The 16,583-nt window shown below is 40.8% G+C and overlaps 1 protein-coding gene across 1 annotated transcript in view; it reads right to left on the bottom strand.

Moving 5' to 3' along the window:
• Positions 1–16,583, bottom strand: part of FBF1 (Fas binding factor 1) — a 50,390-nt gene that overhangs the window by 33,059 nt on the left and 748 nt on the right. The window contains exons 2-11 of the mRNA XM_083354995.1: positions 15,230–15,330; positions 9,537–9,564; positions 7,709–7,750; positions 5,679–5,766; positions 5,287–5,347; positions 5,040–5,090; positions 4,417–4,558; positions 2,883–2,966; positions 834–950; positions 601–736 (exon numbers count right to left, since the gene is read on the bottom strand). Of these exons, the coding sequence (XP_083211121.1) occupies positions 601–736; positions 834–950; positions 2,883–2,966; positions 4,417–4,558; positions 5,040–5,090; positions 5,287–5,347; positions 5,679–5,766; positions 7,709–7,750; positions 9,537–9,564; positions 15,230–15,232 (752 nt within the window). The 5' untranslated portion in view covers positions 15,233–15,330. The remainder of the gene's footprint in view (positions 1–600; positions 737–833; positions 951–2,882; positions 2,967–4,416; positions 4,559–5,039; positions 5,091–5,286; positions 5,348–5,678; positions 5,767–7,708; positions 7,751–9,536; positions 9,565–15,229; positions 15,331–16,583) is intronic.

Raw genomic sequence — 16,583 nt, 5'->3', positions numbered from 1 at the left:
GTTATAAGCCACTTTTTTCAGCACTAACTTTGAACAGTCTCTAAACAAATGGTTGTTAAGTGATATAATCAACAATTGGAATTTTCTTAAGGAGGTTAGTTAATTCTTAATTAATTGGTCCTTCTGTTATGCTGCAGATAGTACAATAAAATCAATGGTAATAGTATGAATTGGCTTGTAATTCATCCTTTTTCATTCAGCTGACCTTCATATTTAATGGAAATGCAGTTGGCAGATTTCCCAGGCTTTTGGCCATGCCAATTAGAGAAAGATATTTTAATTTACTCCTACTGTGAAACTATTGTAGCATTTTGCATATCCAGTAATATCAAGATATTAGCAGCTCATTTTATTTTATCATTTGTCAAATGCAAATGACCACCCACTTCACACAAAGTGATTTTGGATGACGTGCAATAAAACTAGCAATTAAAAATGCTCTACAAAATATTTTGAACAGAGACTCCTTAGTTTTTTAAATGCCTGCTTTCCTTTTCTACGTACAAGGCATTCAAGGTGGTTAACAATTAAAAACAAACATGTAAAGCTCATTAAAAAGCGGCAAATTCTATTTAATCTAAGCCTAATGGTCTAGCTTACTCTTCACTCCTCCTGCCAGATTTCACTTCTGCCTTCGAGGTTTCACCAAACCCCAGAGCATCCATAAGATCATCTCCATCATCTTCAAACGTTAATTCCTCTCGTTTTTGGTCAGGAGCAACAGCGTGGCCATGAACTGTGGGTAGAGATGTATCCAATACATGGACAAGTTTCCCACAGTTTATAGAAGACAAAGAAGTCTCAAGCAACACCGTTCTGGAACCATATTTTACCTTTCTCATTAGGGGTTCCACTGTTTTGTGGAGTAGTTTTGGTGACAGAGGAATGCGCTTGTTTCACTGGGGTCTCTTCGTCCTCAGACAGAAGGCCAGCCAAAGGATCATCTACATCTAGAAGAAGGACATATCGATGAACTTCAGGAGAGCAATAATTTCAGAATAAGCAGAGCTGAAGAAAATGAAAATAGCTGGTTTATGATTAGGAGATTTTATAGTCCAGAAATTTCCCTATTTATTAGGCCCAAATTCAAACCACCTTGAGGGTTAACTCAGCATAATACTCTTAGGGTACTTATACATTAAGACAATTCACTAGTTTAAGGAAGCTACTACAAAATGATTTTTAGTAAAATACAGTAGTCCTTGGTTAACATTTGCAATTGGGACAGGAATCTCTATTGCTCAGTAAAGCAATTTACAGTGTGATGTCACACAACTGCTTTGCTTAGCCACAGGAATCCTGGCACACCGTATTGCCAGTAAGCAAGGATCACGGGTTATTAAGCAAGGACCTCCTCACAACTTCCTGCTGGCTTCCAACAAGCAAAATCAGAAAGGAAATTGGAAGGAAGTTCTAAATCTTAAGAAGATAAACTAGTGTGCTGGCAAGTGGCTGCTGCTGTGTGCAGAAGTGTGCTTGAAGGGCCGGTGTGGCATGGCATCAGTGTAGTTTAGTGTGGCTATTGCAGGAAGGTGTGCAAGGGGCTGGCACAACACAAGGCTGATGGGGCTTGGGGTGACTGCTGCAGAGTGCAGGACCTCAGTGAGGACTTGGGATGGCTGCTGCAAGGTGTAGGAGAGGCTGGTGAGGTGTGGCAGGAGTGTAGCTGGATTGGGAATGGCTGTGGCAGGGCAGGGGAGATTTATCCCCAAATGCCCAGATTGTAATTATGTGACCGCAGAGGAACTGGAATCGCCAGAACTTTGATGACTGGTCTTAAGTATTACTCATTATAACTTCAAATAGCCGCTGAACAAGTAGTCATTAACCAAAAACTATCTGTAATGTACCACAATAAAATTCAGGTTTCCCCCCCACTATATTATGGGGAGATCATGATTTTATACACAAGCAATTCATTCTATCCTTCTGCAAGAGATATTAAAGCAAAGTACAAATCCTTCTTGCTTTCATCACCATGATAAATCACCAATTATCATCACCCATCAGAGGAAGGGTGCCCCTTTCATTTGCAACTGGGGTGGGCAATCTGTGACCTTCTGTTTTATTCTATGCTTTCCAGAACACAGTACAGGTAGTCCTCGACTTACAACCACAATTGAGCCCAAAATTTCTGGTGCTAAGCAAAACATTTCTTAAGTGAGTTTTGCCCCATTTTACGACCTTTCTGGCCACAGTTGTTAAGTGAATCACTGCAGTTATTCAGTTAGTAACACGGTGGTTAAGTGAATCTGTCTTCTCCGTTGACTTTGTTTGTGAGAAGGTTACAAAAGGGGAATCATCTGACGCTGGGACACTGCAATGGTCACTGCATGAGTCAGTTGCCAAGTGTCTGAATTTTGATCATGTGATCACAGGGATGCTGCCATGGCCCGAAGTGTGAAAAATGGTAATTCATAAGTCACTTTTTTCAGTGCTGTTGTTAACTTTGAATGGTTACTAAATGAACTGTTGAAAGTTAAGGACTACCTGTACTGCTCCTGTGCTAGATAGTGTCTGTGCATGGATGTGTATTGGTGTGTGTATAGGGGGCATTTGAGAAAGGGAGAGAGAGAAGGGGGGGAGGAGATTTCATGGACTGCACCACATTTAATAGAGGGGGGAGGTGGAAAATGAAGAAAGAACAGAATCAATATGTGAGATTGCAATTCAATATATTTAGAAAGCCCCAGGCAGAGAATGTTCGTATTGGGGTAATATTATCTATGCTTTCTGAATTTAATAGACATTTATAGCAACAAAAGTTCAGAGTTGGGCTGGTTGTTGGTCAGATATAAATATTGCCACATAAAGGTCTGGTGTTTCCAAATTCACTTTGTGTTCAAATTAAATTTAGAAATATATTCTATGCAGACTCCTACCTTCAAGGGAGAGCCGTTGTTTCAGTTGTTTGGAAGCAGAGGGAACAGAACCAAGAACCTTACTGACTTCACTTACAGGGTCTCCTGAATATAAAGATTATAGGGTTGTTTTTTTTAAAAAAAATATATAAAATAAAGGCATAATAGATATTGTCACCAATTTTCAGGTCTTACATAACAAGAAGCCCTGAATCAATATAAATCTTTCTGATTTAAAGAATCACTGATTAAAGAACAGCTGATTTAATCGGAGATTTATGAACTATATAAAGGAACTCAATACCTTTCAGATATTTTATTCCAAGCTGCCATGGCCAATGGAGTCCAACACAAACTTGGCAAGGCAAATCTACAGAATTCACAATGTTGCGATAATTCTGCATACATGTGCGCCTGCAGCTTGACTTGCACCAGCAGTGGGCCAGTGAGCACTCACATGCACAGCGTCCGTTTCCCCTTTCCCCACCCCCAAGCTAGGCCACCAAGCTGCAAAGTTTGAGGACTGCTGCCTTAAACCAAACGTGTTTCCAGTATCAAGCTACAAATGCAGAAGACAATCACAGCCACACCATCTCAGGAAAAGACAGACCCTCTTTATAGATTTGCGGAGAGGTGCTATACGAGAGCCTCTGCGTGCTCTTATGCAACTTTTTGTTTTATTCCAAAGCACGCCATAGTCCTCACAGGTGCAGCAGCTTTTCTACTATGATCCTTTTCTAGATCGATACAAGGCCTTTTTTTTTTTTGAGGGTCACCTTTCTTGGTGCCAGGGTATAGCACAGAAGTGCCCTTTAAATATCAAGAGCCCCTTAGCAGTCTCTACGGAACTAACAGGAGACAATAAACTCATGTTATTCAGTTTTGTCTCATTTATGTCCAGATTTTGCTCAAGGAGTTCAGCCTGGTGAGCTTTAAGGTATTCCCATTTCAGTTTCACAGTGCCAGCTGGGTTTTATGCATTAGTGTTGAATGTATGAGGGTAAAATGTTTATCACACGTATTGCATCAAGGACAAAAAGATGGAAAAAGAAGTACCACTAAAAATACCTATTTTAATAGTTCAGACTGGAAACGGCATCAGGTTCCCTTCATCCTGTGCGCTCCCACAGGGAGGGCCTTCTCAGGGTGCCGCCGGTAAAAGACTGCCGGCAGACAACACCCAGGGGGAGGGCCTTCTCTGTGGGGGCGCCTGCCCTTTGGAACCAGCTGCCCGTGGAGCTTAGGACTGCCCCCGACCTTCATTCATTTTGCCGGGACCTGAAGACCTGGCTCTTTGAGCTTTCCGGCCCAGGCTGAGAGTTTTAATTGGGGTTTTTATATTTCTATTCGGGGACTGAGTTTAATCTTTTTTAATTGTTTTTTAATTTTTGTATTGATGTTTTAAATACCTGTAAACCGCCCTGAGTCCTACGGGAAAAGGGCGGTATATAAATCTAATAAAATCTAAATCTAAAATAGTGTCTATACATTAACAATTGTGTCCCGGGACATCACGGTCATTTTGAAAACTGATTCAAAAGGCAAGAACACTCACCTCTTTCTATGTTGGTTGTTGTCTTAGTTTTTGCTGCCTCAGCCGAAGGCTCTGCTGTTCCTATACCTTTAGCAGCTTTCTGAGGAGACTTGGCGCTTTTTTTTTTAATGCCCAAAATATCAGCTTCCATCTCATCCATATCCTGACAAGAGAGAAAACCTAAATTGATGTTTTGTGTATGCTAGTTCATGATTTAACAATAGCTCACTTAACATGTCAGAAATATGTTAGGGTCTGGCTTTCTGATGAATACAATGACTATGGCTTCTTTGGGCAAGACAGATTCTATTACGTCCATTTTTAGCTGCATATCTTTTGCACCTTTGTTAACTGGTTCAAAAACATGAAAGAGACACAAAGCTAAACTAAAAACATTTCAGCAAACAATAAGCAAATATTCACAAAGCATGCTGTGCAAGAGCTGTGCTCATTATACCAGCAAATCATGGTTTCCTATCCCATCCCACTCCTACCTCCCATTTGCACATAATGCTAAACTGAAAACAAACAAACCATTTCTTGATGAGTGCACTCAGCGTTTTTGCATCATTTGCAAGACATAGTAAAATCGGGGGGGGGGGGGGAGGGGTGTTATACACTGTAAGATATATCCTTTAGTTTACCTTCAAGGTCTCTAGAAGAGCTTCTGGATCCACATCTGAGATATCAGGCTCCTGAGAAATGAACAAATAAGTAATAGATGAGGCTTCAATGGAAAAATGTTAAATAAATAAATACTGCAACAATCATTTAAGACAATAATCTGGGCATACTGAGCAGAATTCATTGCTCATCATTACTAGCTACAACTAGTAATCCATCAGGCACAGATTTACCAAACAAAGAACCTGGACTGTTATATATTCTCACCTCTACATCTGCCCCTTCCTCCATAGCCATTTTGCTAAAGAAATCATCATCCAGAAGGCTCCTGAAAATACAGAGGAAAAGATTGAGGGGAAGAATGGATCCTGCCTCAAAACGCCACTTGTTAAAAGTTTTATCAAAAGTCCCTAGATCACTCAGACATTTTGACCAAGGAGGAGTTACCAAAATTCATTTCAGCTTAGAAGAATTTTATAAGCAGTTCAGCTTAGGAAAGATCCAGGAACATTTGCAGTTCACAGCCAAGAAATGTTAAAGAGGAGAGAAAAATAATAATTCTGGTAGTAGTAATAAGTTCAAAAGACTCCTTTAGTCAGTCCCACCATCATTCTGTAACCTGGATATGCTCAATATCAAAGTACAATGCCATTACGTACTTTCTGCTGACCCGTGGCACCATTTCTCTGGCTTTCCCATCTGTTCTGCCAAAGGATGCAGGTTTGCCTGAATTAGCAGGAATATCATCTTAAAATGAGAGATGAAGATGTAGACATTTAAGTACAGGTTGTATCCTTTGCTCTAAGAGATGCATTTTAGTCAATGGGTATTCTCAGCAAAGTAGAGACAGAGTAAACTTACATGATTTAAAAACAGACTCAGTATGGAGAGAACTGTTTCGAGATGACTTGTTCCTATGAAATTTTAGTCATAGACCAAACTACTTCTCAAGATGAAAAACTGAAGAACAGCAAGTAGAGGAATTATTCTAATATGTTAATTAGTAAATTATTGGGCTCCAAAAAGGTAAGGAAGGAGTTCATAAGTACCCCTAGCTATACCTCAATATTTGTCTCATTGCATAGCTGCTATTAAGTAGGTGATGTACAAATGTACATTCAGAAACATGTAAACTACATGTTTTCCCTAGAATAGCACTCAAGATAGTTTACAAAATTAAAGACAGTATGCCCATAGAACTATATTAACAGACCATATTAAAAACAACGCTGGTAACACAGTAACTGCTGGAACAAAAAGAACACAATTTGGGTCCCATCATACAAAATGTATTTTTAACCATGGTTTGAACATGTCATAGCCATCAAATTCATCACAATAAGCCAGAACCAAATAAACCACATTAGGATTCAGCCTGTTGTATGAACTCAGCCAGTCAAAAACTATGCATATAATCCTATATGCTGATTTAGAATTCATGCATAAATAGAAGTTTATGAGAAACCCTGGAGTTATATAGCCCCTCTCTTCTTTCCTTTTCCCGAAGCAATTTATGACAGCAGACATTTATGGTTATGTGGACTACAGCTTAAATGACCCATTCGATTATTAAATAAGGGTCATCTGAACAAGACACTTCATTTTAAATTACATATCATGTTTGCACATAACAATCCAAAGAGTGAAACCAAGTCCTGGTTTATTCTTCCTCTTGTCTGTAGTAAAATAGTGAGAAAAAGTGGGAGTGTGTGGTTTTGCAAAAGCTTCTTTTCCCGATGTAGATAGTGTTAAATTTTGGTTTAGCACAAAGGTAGCATCGTTTTTAAATGATGTGGTTTCAACTCTTGATTACAAAGCCAAATGTTATAATGCACTTAAGACATGGATTTGGACCAGGTATCGGACGAAGATGGGAACTGAGCCCAGCACATGTATATTTGGGATCAGAATGTTATGGTGGCTTGGTTGTGTGATATGGCTTTATTTTGTGTTTTGATATTTTTGAATGTTACTGAAAGCCACCCAGAGTTATGGTGCATGAGGTGGGTGACAATATAAATCTTTTAAATTAATGAATAAATTATAACAGACATGTCAAACACAAGGCCCGGCAGCCGGATGCAGCCCGCGAAGTGGTTTCATGTGGCCCGCGAAGCCATCCTGGAAACAGTGAAGGAATGGCCCCCACTGCCTTGGCCCTGGCCCAGAGACCCTCCTTCTGCCAGAGACCCTCAGATCTGTCCCACTCCTGCCCAGGCCCCCATAGGCACCCTTGATGCGAACGATGTAGAGCTGGCCATGCCCACCCAGTAGGCCATATGCACTCTAGCCACACCCACCCAGTAGGCCATGCCCACCCAGGCCATACCCACCAGGCCCCCTGAGGGCAACCGCAATGCTGATGCGGCCCTCAATGAAATTGAGTTTGACACCCCTGAATTATAACTTCGTAGCCATGCTGATTGGAGCTGTGTGAAACTGAAATCTCCAAATTAGAAATGGAATTGGATTTTATACCACTTGTACAAAATTATTTGTGAAAGCAGACAAGACTGAGAAAGTCATTATCAAAACACAGAATTCCTCTGATAAATCAATGTAGACATGGCATGCTTTCCACTAGCCTCCACCCAAACTCTAAAGAAAGAGGGGAAGGCATATGGAACAGAGCATTTGAAACTACTTCTTCGTGCACAAGCTCCTATTATATATTTTTCTTCCACTTTACCATCATCACCAAGGAGATCACCAAGGACATCATCAATGGAACCTAGAACAAACAGTACAAAGGAATGAGTCAAAAATTTCTGCAACAGCTGAAGCAAGTTCAAAATTGTATCTTTAAGGAAGATCCCAGACAGCAGTTGTGAATAAGTCACATGGAAATCATTTAGAGAGAATGGAGCCAAATGAAATAACTACAGAGTACATTACAGAATGTTCCAATGGTTCCAACTGGATTTGGCAAGGAAGTGCTGAAAAACAAGGCTCTCATAAGGAAAATGTGTCCTAGAGAGCATAAATTTAAGCCCTCAGCTTCTTTTTCAACTCTCTTGTTTTATGTCACATATCTAAAATAAGTATACTATAGGATGCTGTTCAAATCAAAATGTTTATAACCAGGGCTTTTTTCCTCATAGAACGCCCAGAACGGAGTTCCGGCACCTTTTTTGGATGGAACCTTGTAGGGTAGGCAAGGTGGGTTGTATGACGTGTGTGAGTTCCGGCACCTTTTTTTTTTTTTTTTACAAAAAAAGCACTGTTTATAACAAAGCATACATAATAGAAAGTGCTTTCTTTTGTGCCTTTGAGTCAAGTTTTCACTCCAGGCAAGTGCCTAGAGAAGTCAACACAGGTAGTCCTTGACTTATGACCACAATTGAGCCCAACATTTCTGTTGCTAAGCAAGACAGTTAAGTGAGTTTTGCTCCATTGTATGACCTTTCTTGCCACAATTGTTAAGTGAAGATGTTCAGTTAGTAACATGGTTGTTAACTGAATCTGGCTTCCCCATTGACATTGCTTGTCAGAAGATTGCAAAAGTTGATCACGTGACACTGGGACACATTGACCATCATGAGTCAGTTGCCAAGCATCTGAATTTTGATCATGTGACCATGGGGATGCTGCAACAGTCGTAAGTATGAAAAATGGTCATAAGTCATTTTTTTCAATGCGGTTGTAGCTTTGAATGATTACTAAATAAACTGTTGTAAGTCGAGGACTGTCTGTATAGTTCTTATGGCAGCATTTTGGGAAGTGGTTTGCCTTTGCCTTCTTGCTACGGCTGGCAAAGAGAGACTGGTGGGACTAGAACTCACGACAGCGTAGTGCTTTAATCACTAAACTAGCTCTCATGTAATTCCATAAGACTCATCAAATCAAAACATGGCACAACAAGCACTTTGCCATAGAGATGAAAATAACAAGAGAGCAATTACTGCCCCATATCCTTCAAAGCCCCTTCTGGAGCTAGAGTCTCTTCCAAGCACAACTGCTACAAATTGGTGGCACCATTTTCTGACATTTTGAGGCACGAAACATTTGAACATTGTAGCGCAAGTCCTAAATTTAGTTTAATTTAGGTTTTTTTAAAAAAAAAAGCAAAGAAAGTCCACAGTTTTTGCCATCTATCCCTGCTCATAAGCATAATATGGTCCTGCCTACTGTGGCTTTCATTTCTCAAAAATGATTTAGTACAGCGTCTCCTATGGATCACCTTTGATCTTAATGATAACTAGAAGAATTTAATTAAATGCATCGGTTAAAATATTGCTAAGAAACAAAAAAACGTTGCATGTTTTATTAGTCTATTTGGAAACACAACTCACCAGGAAGATAGTGCTATTTTTATTACGTAATTACTATTGAGAAATGGCTATCTTTCATCCAGTTAACCCAATTGATCTTACTGGGAGGCACAGGAATGGGAGCCTCAAAGCTACTCTTGAAATGATCTCTTGAAACTGGCTTCAAATAGTGCAGGACCCATTGGAGCAACCTGTGAGGTTAATATCTAATGGATCCTAAGAAAATAGAAACACAAATGCACTTACTTCTTAAACTTTTCTTGTGTTTTGTTGCCTAAAGAAAAAAATGATAAATATTTGGTTAAAAAAATGAAAGCAAAGAGAGCAAATTGCCAAACTTGGATTATGTTTGGAAGTAAACATATACAAGAATGAAGAATTATGTACCTTTGGTTTTCCCTCTTACAAACCTTGAACTGACTTCTACTTTATAGTAATTTGTATTTAATCCAGATCAGTTTACCTACATTTACATTAGATTTTATTTATTCTAATGTGAATACATTTTACCTTGAAAAAAGATACAATATACAATTCTGCTTCACCAATGAAAGTATCTCACTCTGGTACTTTCCAAAAACATCAAGATACTCTTCTGTCTGAAATGGTATAGGGTTTCCTGCCTGAGCAGGGGGTTGGACTAGATGACCTCCAAGGTCCCTTTCAACTTCATTGTGAGATCCCACAATGGCTATTTGATGGCCAAGACATCTGGAGGTTGCCCAAAAGGCTACTTTTGATATTGTTCTCTTGCTTCCAACTCTTCGTGACCAAATGGACGATCTATACTTTAAAATTTTGCCTAGATTTGTCAGCATTTCCTCCAAGAAGCAGGTGTCCCTATTTCATGGAGACAGTCACCACCCCTGTAGATTCTTGAATCTAGGAAGATAATGTGTGTTATTGCTTTGGCTAGCTTTTTCAGCAGCTTGCATTACTTAATACAAGCGGTTAGCAGATTTGTACAATTTTTTTCAGTGTTGAGCAATAGGACAGCTTACTTTCACTTTAACAACAGATTCCTTAAGTCTTCCTCATTTCCAGCAACCGAAATGATATTGTCAGCATGTCTGAAGTTTAGTCTTTTTTCTACCTTCCAATTTTTGTTTCTTCTGGCATCAGTGAACAACTTTTATAAGATAAATTCAATCAAATATGGAGTTCCAAATTCCATCTATTGTTGTAAAGGTATCTAACAATGACCTTGAGGGATGAGGGGAAGAGATGCTACCTGGGAAATGATCAGATAAGAGAATTTCATCTTCTGACTGTTAAGCCTGAGGGGATTCCTCTGTCTTTTGTCTACTCATTTTCTAGGCAACATCAGTCCCCCTCGCCCCTCAAGGTCATTGTCATGTACCATGACAATTGCCACAGGTAGGCAACCTCGGCTCTTTTATGACTCATGGACTTCAACTCCCAGAATTCCTGAGTCAGCTATGTTGACTCAGGAATTCTGGGAGTTGAAGTCCATGAGTCATAAAAGAGTTGAGGTTGCCTACCCCTGACAATTGCTAACAAGATAGCTAACAAATCATTTTGATTCATGAGAAATTCTATGCTACACAAATACAGTGATCCTTGTAATGGATAAACAGGAAAATGTTTGATGGATTGATTCCAAGATATTGCTGAAAAAAAGAGACTACAGTGAATTTGATTTCAAAACAATTAAGAACTGATGCAATCTAAGGGATCTGTTTGTTCACCTATTGAATATATTTTCCACATATTTCATCCTCTTATCTCTTGACTTACTGTACTCTAATGGGGAATATAGAGGAAAGCATGGTTATTAGTTATATTGATTTAAAAAACTGATATGAACAATTTCACTGAAGTATTCGTGAGCTTCAGTTGCTCATGAGTTGGGTTGAGTAGGGATTTTGAGTAAGGATTTGAGCCTAAGCTGAGTAAGGATTTCATGGGAAGAGAGTTAGAATGAGGGGTGAAAATGCAGGATGAACTCCAAGTATGATACCTCTTAATTAGACTCTTTCTGAGCACATGAGGTCACCTCCCTCTGAATGGACAGTATGAGACCCACCAACAATTGCTGAATTTGATATCTTATCAGTTCTAACAAACAGTTTAATACGATATGTGTAGTCTAATAACCTCTGGGAAAGTTTGTATTACCCAATTTGCCCTAAAGAGACATGCTTGGATAGATACTTGGAGTTCCTGTTTTCTTGATGGTTAAATTGGCTGAAACATAAAGTAGGCCATTCTACATTACGAGTAGTCCTCACTTAATAACAGTAATTTGTATTGGGAACGCTAAGTGACGTAGTCACATTACATCATGCTTGATTTCTAAAATGCAGTGTGACTGCATTGTTTAACATTGGCAATCCTGGCAAGTCCCACTGCCATCATTAAGTAAGGATCATGGATTGTTCAACAAGTATCTCCTTACAACTTTCTGCCAGATTCCAACAACCAAAGTCAGCAGGGAAGCCAACAGGTACTATAAGTTTCAGGCACTTGGCAACTTCCGGTTTGCCAAACCAGCTGACATAGACGTCTGGAGGATGGCTCTCGTCTTCCATGACCAGTTTCGCATTGCTGGGGGGTCCTAAAAGGGCCGAAGAGCTGCCTTGGAGGGGTGACCAGATAGAAGGGGCTTTTGCAGAAACGTGGGGGAGCCACAAACCCCCCCCCCCCGCTAGTGTCTGCATTCCCTTCATACTGGCAAACGAAAGACTGGCCATAGTAATATGGCCAGTTACTAGGTGTTGTGATTCAGGGTCAGCCTGTGGGTTCGGCAGTTGGGTCAGACGATTCAGAGGAGGAGGAGGGGGGTGTTGGAGAGGTTGCTGACGGTGTTGGAGAGGTTGCTGATGAGAGCCCTCAGCCAGGCCTGTCCCACCTGGTTACAACGCAGACCCAGCTGTGTGAGCCTGACAGCGTGGATGAAGATGACCAACAGCTGGCCCTGTTCAAGGACGCCTGATGCAGGAGGCAGTCAATCAGGAGTAAACAGAGGAAGGCAATGGGGCACCTCGGAAGGAGGCAGAGAGAAGCCACACCCTGAACTGTTTAAAAGGGGAATGCGTGGGAGGGCTGGTTTGCTGAAGGCAACTGTTTGAATAGCTCCTGTTTCATGGTTCGTGTCTTGTTTTTGTTCTGTTTGCTTTTGTGTCCATAAATTTGGCAGGCTTAGTTCCAGCCTCTTGCCTTCTTGTAAAGGGGTTGTCCCTGCCTTATCTGCAGGGCCGGTAGTAGGCTGGTACAGAACACTAGGCTGCAGACAGCCAAAGTCAAACTTACCATCAGGCAACATTAAAGCAGCGTGGAAGAGACGGGGGTAAGATTCCTCTCTTATACCTTAATCTTCTACTTTTCACCTAAATAAGCTGCTAAGTACCTTCCCCCCTGTGGAGAGGGAGGGGGCAATTCAACCCTCCCTTCAAATAAGTGACGAGCAAGCCCAGGGGTGTTTTTTAAAAAAAGTTGAAAAAAGAAATGGACTAAAAGAAAGAACTTTCAAAGTACTTGGGAGACACCCAGTGGCTAAACCTGAAATTGCAATCTGACTTTCTCTTTAAAAAAAATCAAGAAAATATTTAAGAAAAACAAGATAAGATTAACCTTGAACACCAGATGTGAAACTTCACTATGGAAGAGTTTCAAAAACAAATCTATGCTATGTGGGAAATATCTTACCAAACTTATCAGTTCCTTTCTACAGCTGGCAATGAAATAGGAGCTTTTGGGAAAGAATTAGAAAGCATCTGGAAGAAACAAACTCAAACTGTGACTACAACTAATATTTTATTGGGACAGAACTTAACAGAAGAAATTGAACAATCAAATACATTGGCAGAAGAATTAAATATTCAACAAATACAGACTTTTGAAGATTATAATGGGAAACAGGTGGAAAAAATTTATTCAGATCAGGACAATTATATCAAGAGGTGAAAATAATGAGATGATTTGGTGCTGTTAACAGACTCCTTAATCCTTCAAAAGTGGAGACTGGAGGGCCACTTCAATATGATATAACAACACAAGAATGCTTTGATGACCCTGAGGCAAAGAAGCAAAAAATGACATGGCAAAGGAAGAAAGCAAGAATAAGATTGAAGAAATATGGACATTTTTAAGAGGCCTGAAATAGATAATACCAAAATAGACAGGATTGTACTTGGATTACGAGAGATTGTTTTGATGAGTAGATAAAAATACTAATTAAAAAAATAAAAATAAAACACAGATGTATGAATACTAACATTGAAATATTGAGTTCTTTAAATGATATGGATTAAGACGTATATATGTTAAGAATGATAGAATGTAACTAATATACTTGAATGTAGTGACATGAGAGGATGTATTAATGTTGAAACGGAAGTTTCAGGCACTTGGCAAGCAGGCTGGCAAGCAGGCAAGTGCCAAGTGGAAGGGGTGTACAGATAGTAGCAGTGGTGCATGGGAGCAATTTTGGGCCTAGGGGTAGCTGCTGCTGGGCAGAAGAGACTTGCAGCCTTTCCTGCCAGCTTCCCCATGGACTTTGCTTGTGGAAGGATCACAAATAGCGACCTCATGTAACTGAAGGGCAGTGCAGCCAAGTACCCATATCACAATCATGTGATCGTGGGGTACTGTGACCGCCAGAATTTCCAGGAGTGATTGTAAGCACCATTTCTTCAGGGCTGTCGCAACTCTGAACAGTCACTGAAGGGGTAGCTGCTATACAAGGACCTGTATGCCTATGATCCAACAGAATCTATCTATCTATCTATCTATCTATCTATCTATCTATCTATCTATCTATCTATCTATCTATCTATCTATCTATCTGACGTATATACCGTGCTATTCCCATAGGACTCAGGGTGGTTTACAGGGCAATTAAAACCATACAATACAAAAGTTAAAATAAATTTAAAACAATTAATTAAATTTAAGCCCAAAAGTTAAAACTTTAAAACCCAATTAAAAACCCCTCAGTCTAGGCCTGACAGCTCAAAGAGCCAAGTTTTTAGGTCCCGGCGAAATGAACGGACGTCGGGGACAGTCCTACGTTCCATAGGAAGTTGGTTCCAAAGGGCAGGCGCACCCACAGAGAAGGCCCTCCCTCTGGGAGTCACCCGCCAGCAATCCTTCACCGGCGGTACCCTAAGAAGGCCCTCCCTGTGGGAGCACACCGGATGATGGGGAGTTAATGTCGGCAGCAGGTGTTCCCTCAGATAATCCGGACCCAAGCCATTTAGGGCTTTATAGGTCATCACCAGCACCTTGAATCTCACCCGGAGGGCAACTGGAAGCCAATGCAGCTCGCGGAGAAGAGGTGTTACACAGGAGTATCGGGGAACTCCCATCACAACTCGCGCGGCTGTATTCTGCACCAGCTGAAGCCTCCGAGTGGTCCTCAAGGGCAGCCCCATGTAGAGAGCGTTGCAGTAGTCTAGCTGGGAGGTCAGGAGCGCATGGGTGACTGTGTGTAGGGCATCTCGGTCCAGACAGGGCCGCAACTGGCGCACCAGGCGAACCTGGGCAAAAGCCCCCCTGACCACGGCTCCTATATGATCTTCAAAACTGAGCCATGAATCCAGGAGGACGCCCAAGTTGCGAGCCCTATCAACGGGGGGTAACACCTCACCCCCCATCATTAACCATGGAACAAACTGGTTAACCCGAGATGCCGGTATGAACAGCCACTCAGTCTTGGCAGGATTGAGACGAAGCCTGTTTCTCCCCATCCAAACCCAGACCGCCTCCAGGCAACAGGACATCACGTCGAGGGCATCACTGGGGTGGTTCGGGGTGGAAAGAAAAAGTTGGGTATCATTAGCATACTGATGATACCCCACCCCGAAATCACGAATGATCTCGCCCAGCGGCTTCATATATATGTTGAACAAGAGGGGAGAGAGGACCGACCCGTGAGGGACTCCACAAACGAAAATGAACACTATGATCATTCTTACCATTTCATGGTCTCCAGTGGCATGCTGTATCTCTTGCAAGTGATTTTCTCACGTTTTCTTCATGTATAGACATATATTGATCAACAATTTCTCCAGCCTTTCTTAATATGCAAAATAAAGATACAATTTATTCAGAATTTTAAAAAATCTTAACTGATATTTATAACCATATAGCAACATTTCAGTCTTGCAGCAGGCCCTATGTATTTGTTAGACACACTGATCCATTAAACAACTGACCACATTATAGCCTAACAGGGGTAGGCAACCTTGGCTCTTTCATGACTTGTGGATTTCAACTCCCAGAATTCCTGAGCATAGTTGACTCAGGAATTCTGGGAGTTGAAGTCCACGAGTCATGAAAGAGCCAATGTTGCCTACCCCTGGTAGTGTGATAGCAGTGTTCCAATATCTCAGGGGCTGCCACAAGGAAGAGGGAGTCAGGCTATTCTCCAAAGCACCTGAAAGCAGGACAAGAAGCAATGGATAGAAACTAGTCAAGGAGAGAAGCAACCTAAAACTAAGGAGAAACTTCCTGACAGTTAGAACAACTAACCAGTGGAACAACCTGCCTCCAGAAGTGGTGAATGCTCCAACACTGGAAGTTTTTAAGAAGAGACTGGACAGCCATTTGTCTGAAATGGTATAGGGTTTCCTGCCCGAGCAGGGGGTTGGACTAGATGACCTCCAAGGTCCCTTCCAACTTCATTGTGAGATCCCACAATGGCTATTTGCATAACATTCAATGTGATTAATAATTTAATGATTAATAATTTAATTAATCCTGACTTTGCATCAGTCATAAACTACCCTAACTTATTGGGTTTGGATAACACAACAGGCTAAAATGTGGCTATGTTGTTTACAGTTCTGTTTGTTGTGCAAACTCAGCTTGTGAGCTTCCCACTAGCACCCAGTTTCACATAGTTTATACAAACTTCAGAGCTTTTAAATCCAATAGATTAGGGTCCAAAATTTTAAGCTCTACAAATTCCCATCATCTAGTCCAACTACACTAGAGCAAAGAGAGCTTCCTTAGCTAATATACTACATAAATCTCTAACAGCATGTGACTATCATCAGATCAGCAAGTTGCCTCTGATGTTTTATTTCATTCTGACAGTTTGTCACAATTTTTCTTAATTAGTGACCTCCAAGTGTGTGGGACCTCAGTCCTTACAATCATCCAGCCACTTAGAGGCTCCAGTTTGGGGAAGGCTAATGTACAATTATGAACAAAACAGACCACTGAAATTGAGAGCATAGATATTGCCAATAGAAGTGTGGCCCTGCTTTCAATCTCTGAAAGTGGAGTTGGGAGAAGGAATTATTCCTAAATATAAAATTATCTTAC

This window comes from Vipera ursinii, assembly GCF_947247035.1.
Source record: "Vipera ursinii genome assembly, chromosome: 2".
NCBI lineage: Eukaryota > Metazoa > Chordata > Lepidosauria > Squamata > Viperidae > Vipera > Vipera ursinii.
The sequence above is the reverse complement of the archived record's forward strand: the minus strand, read 5'-3'. Positions and strand labels throughout refer to the sequence as shown.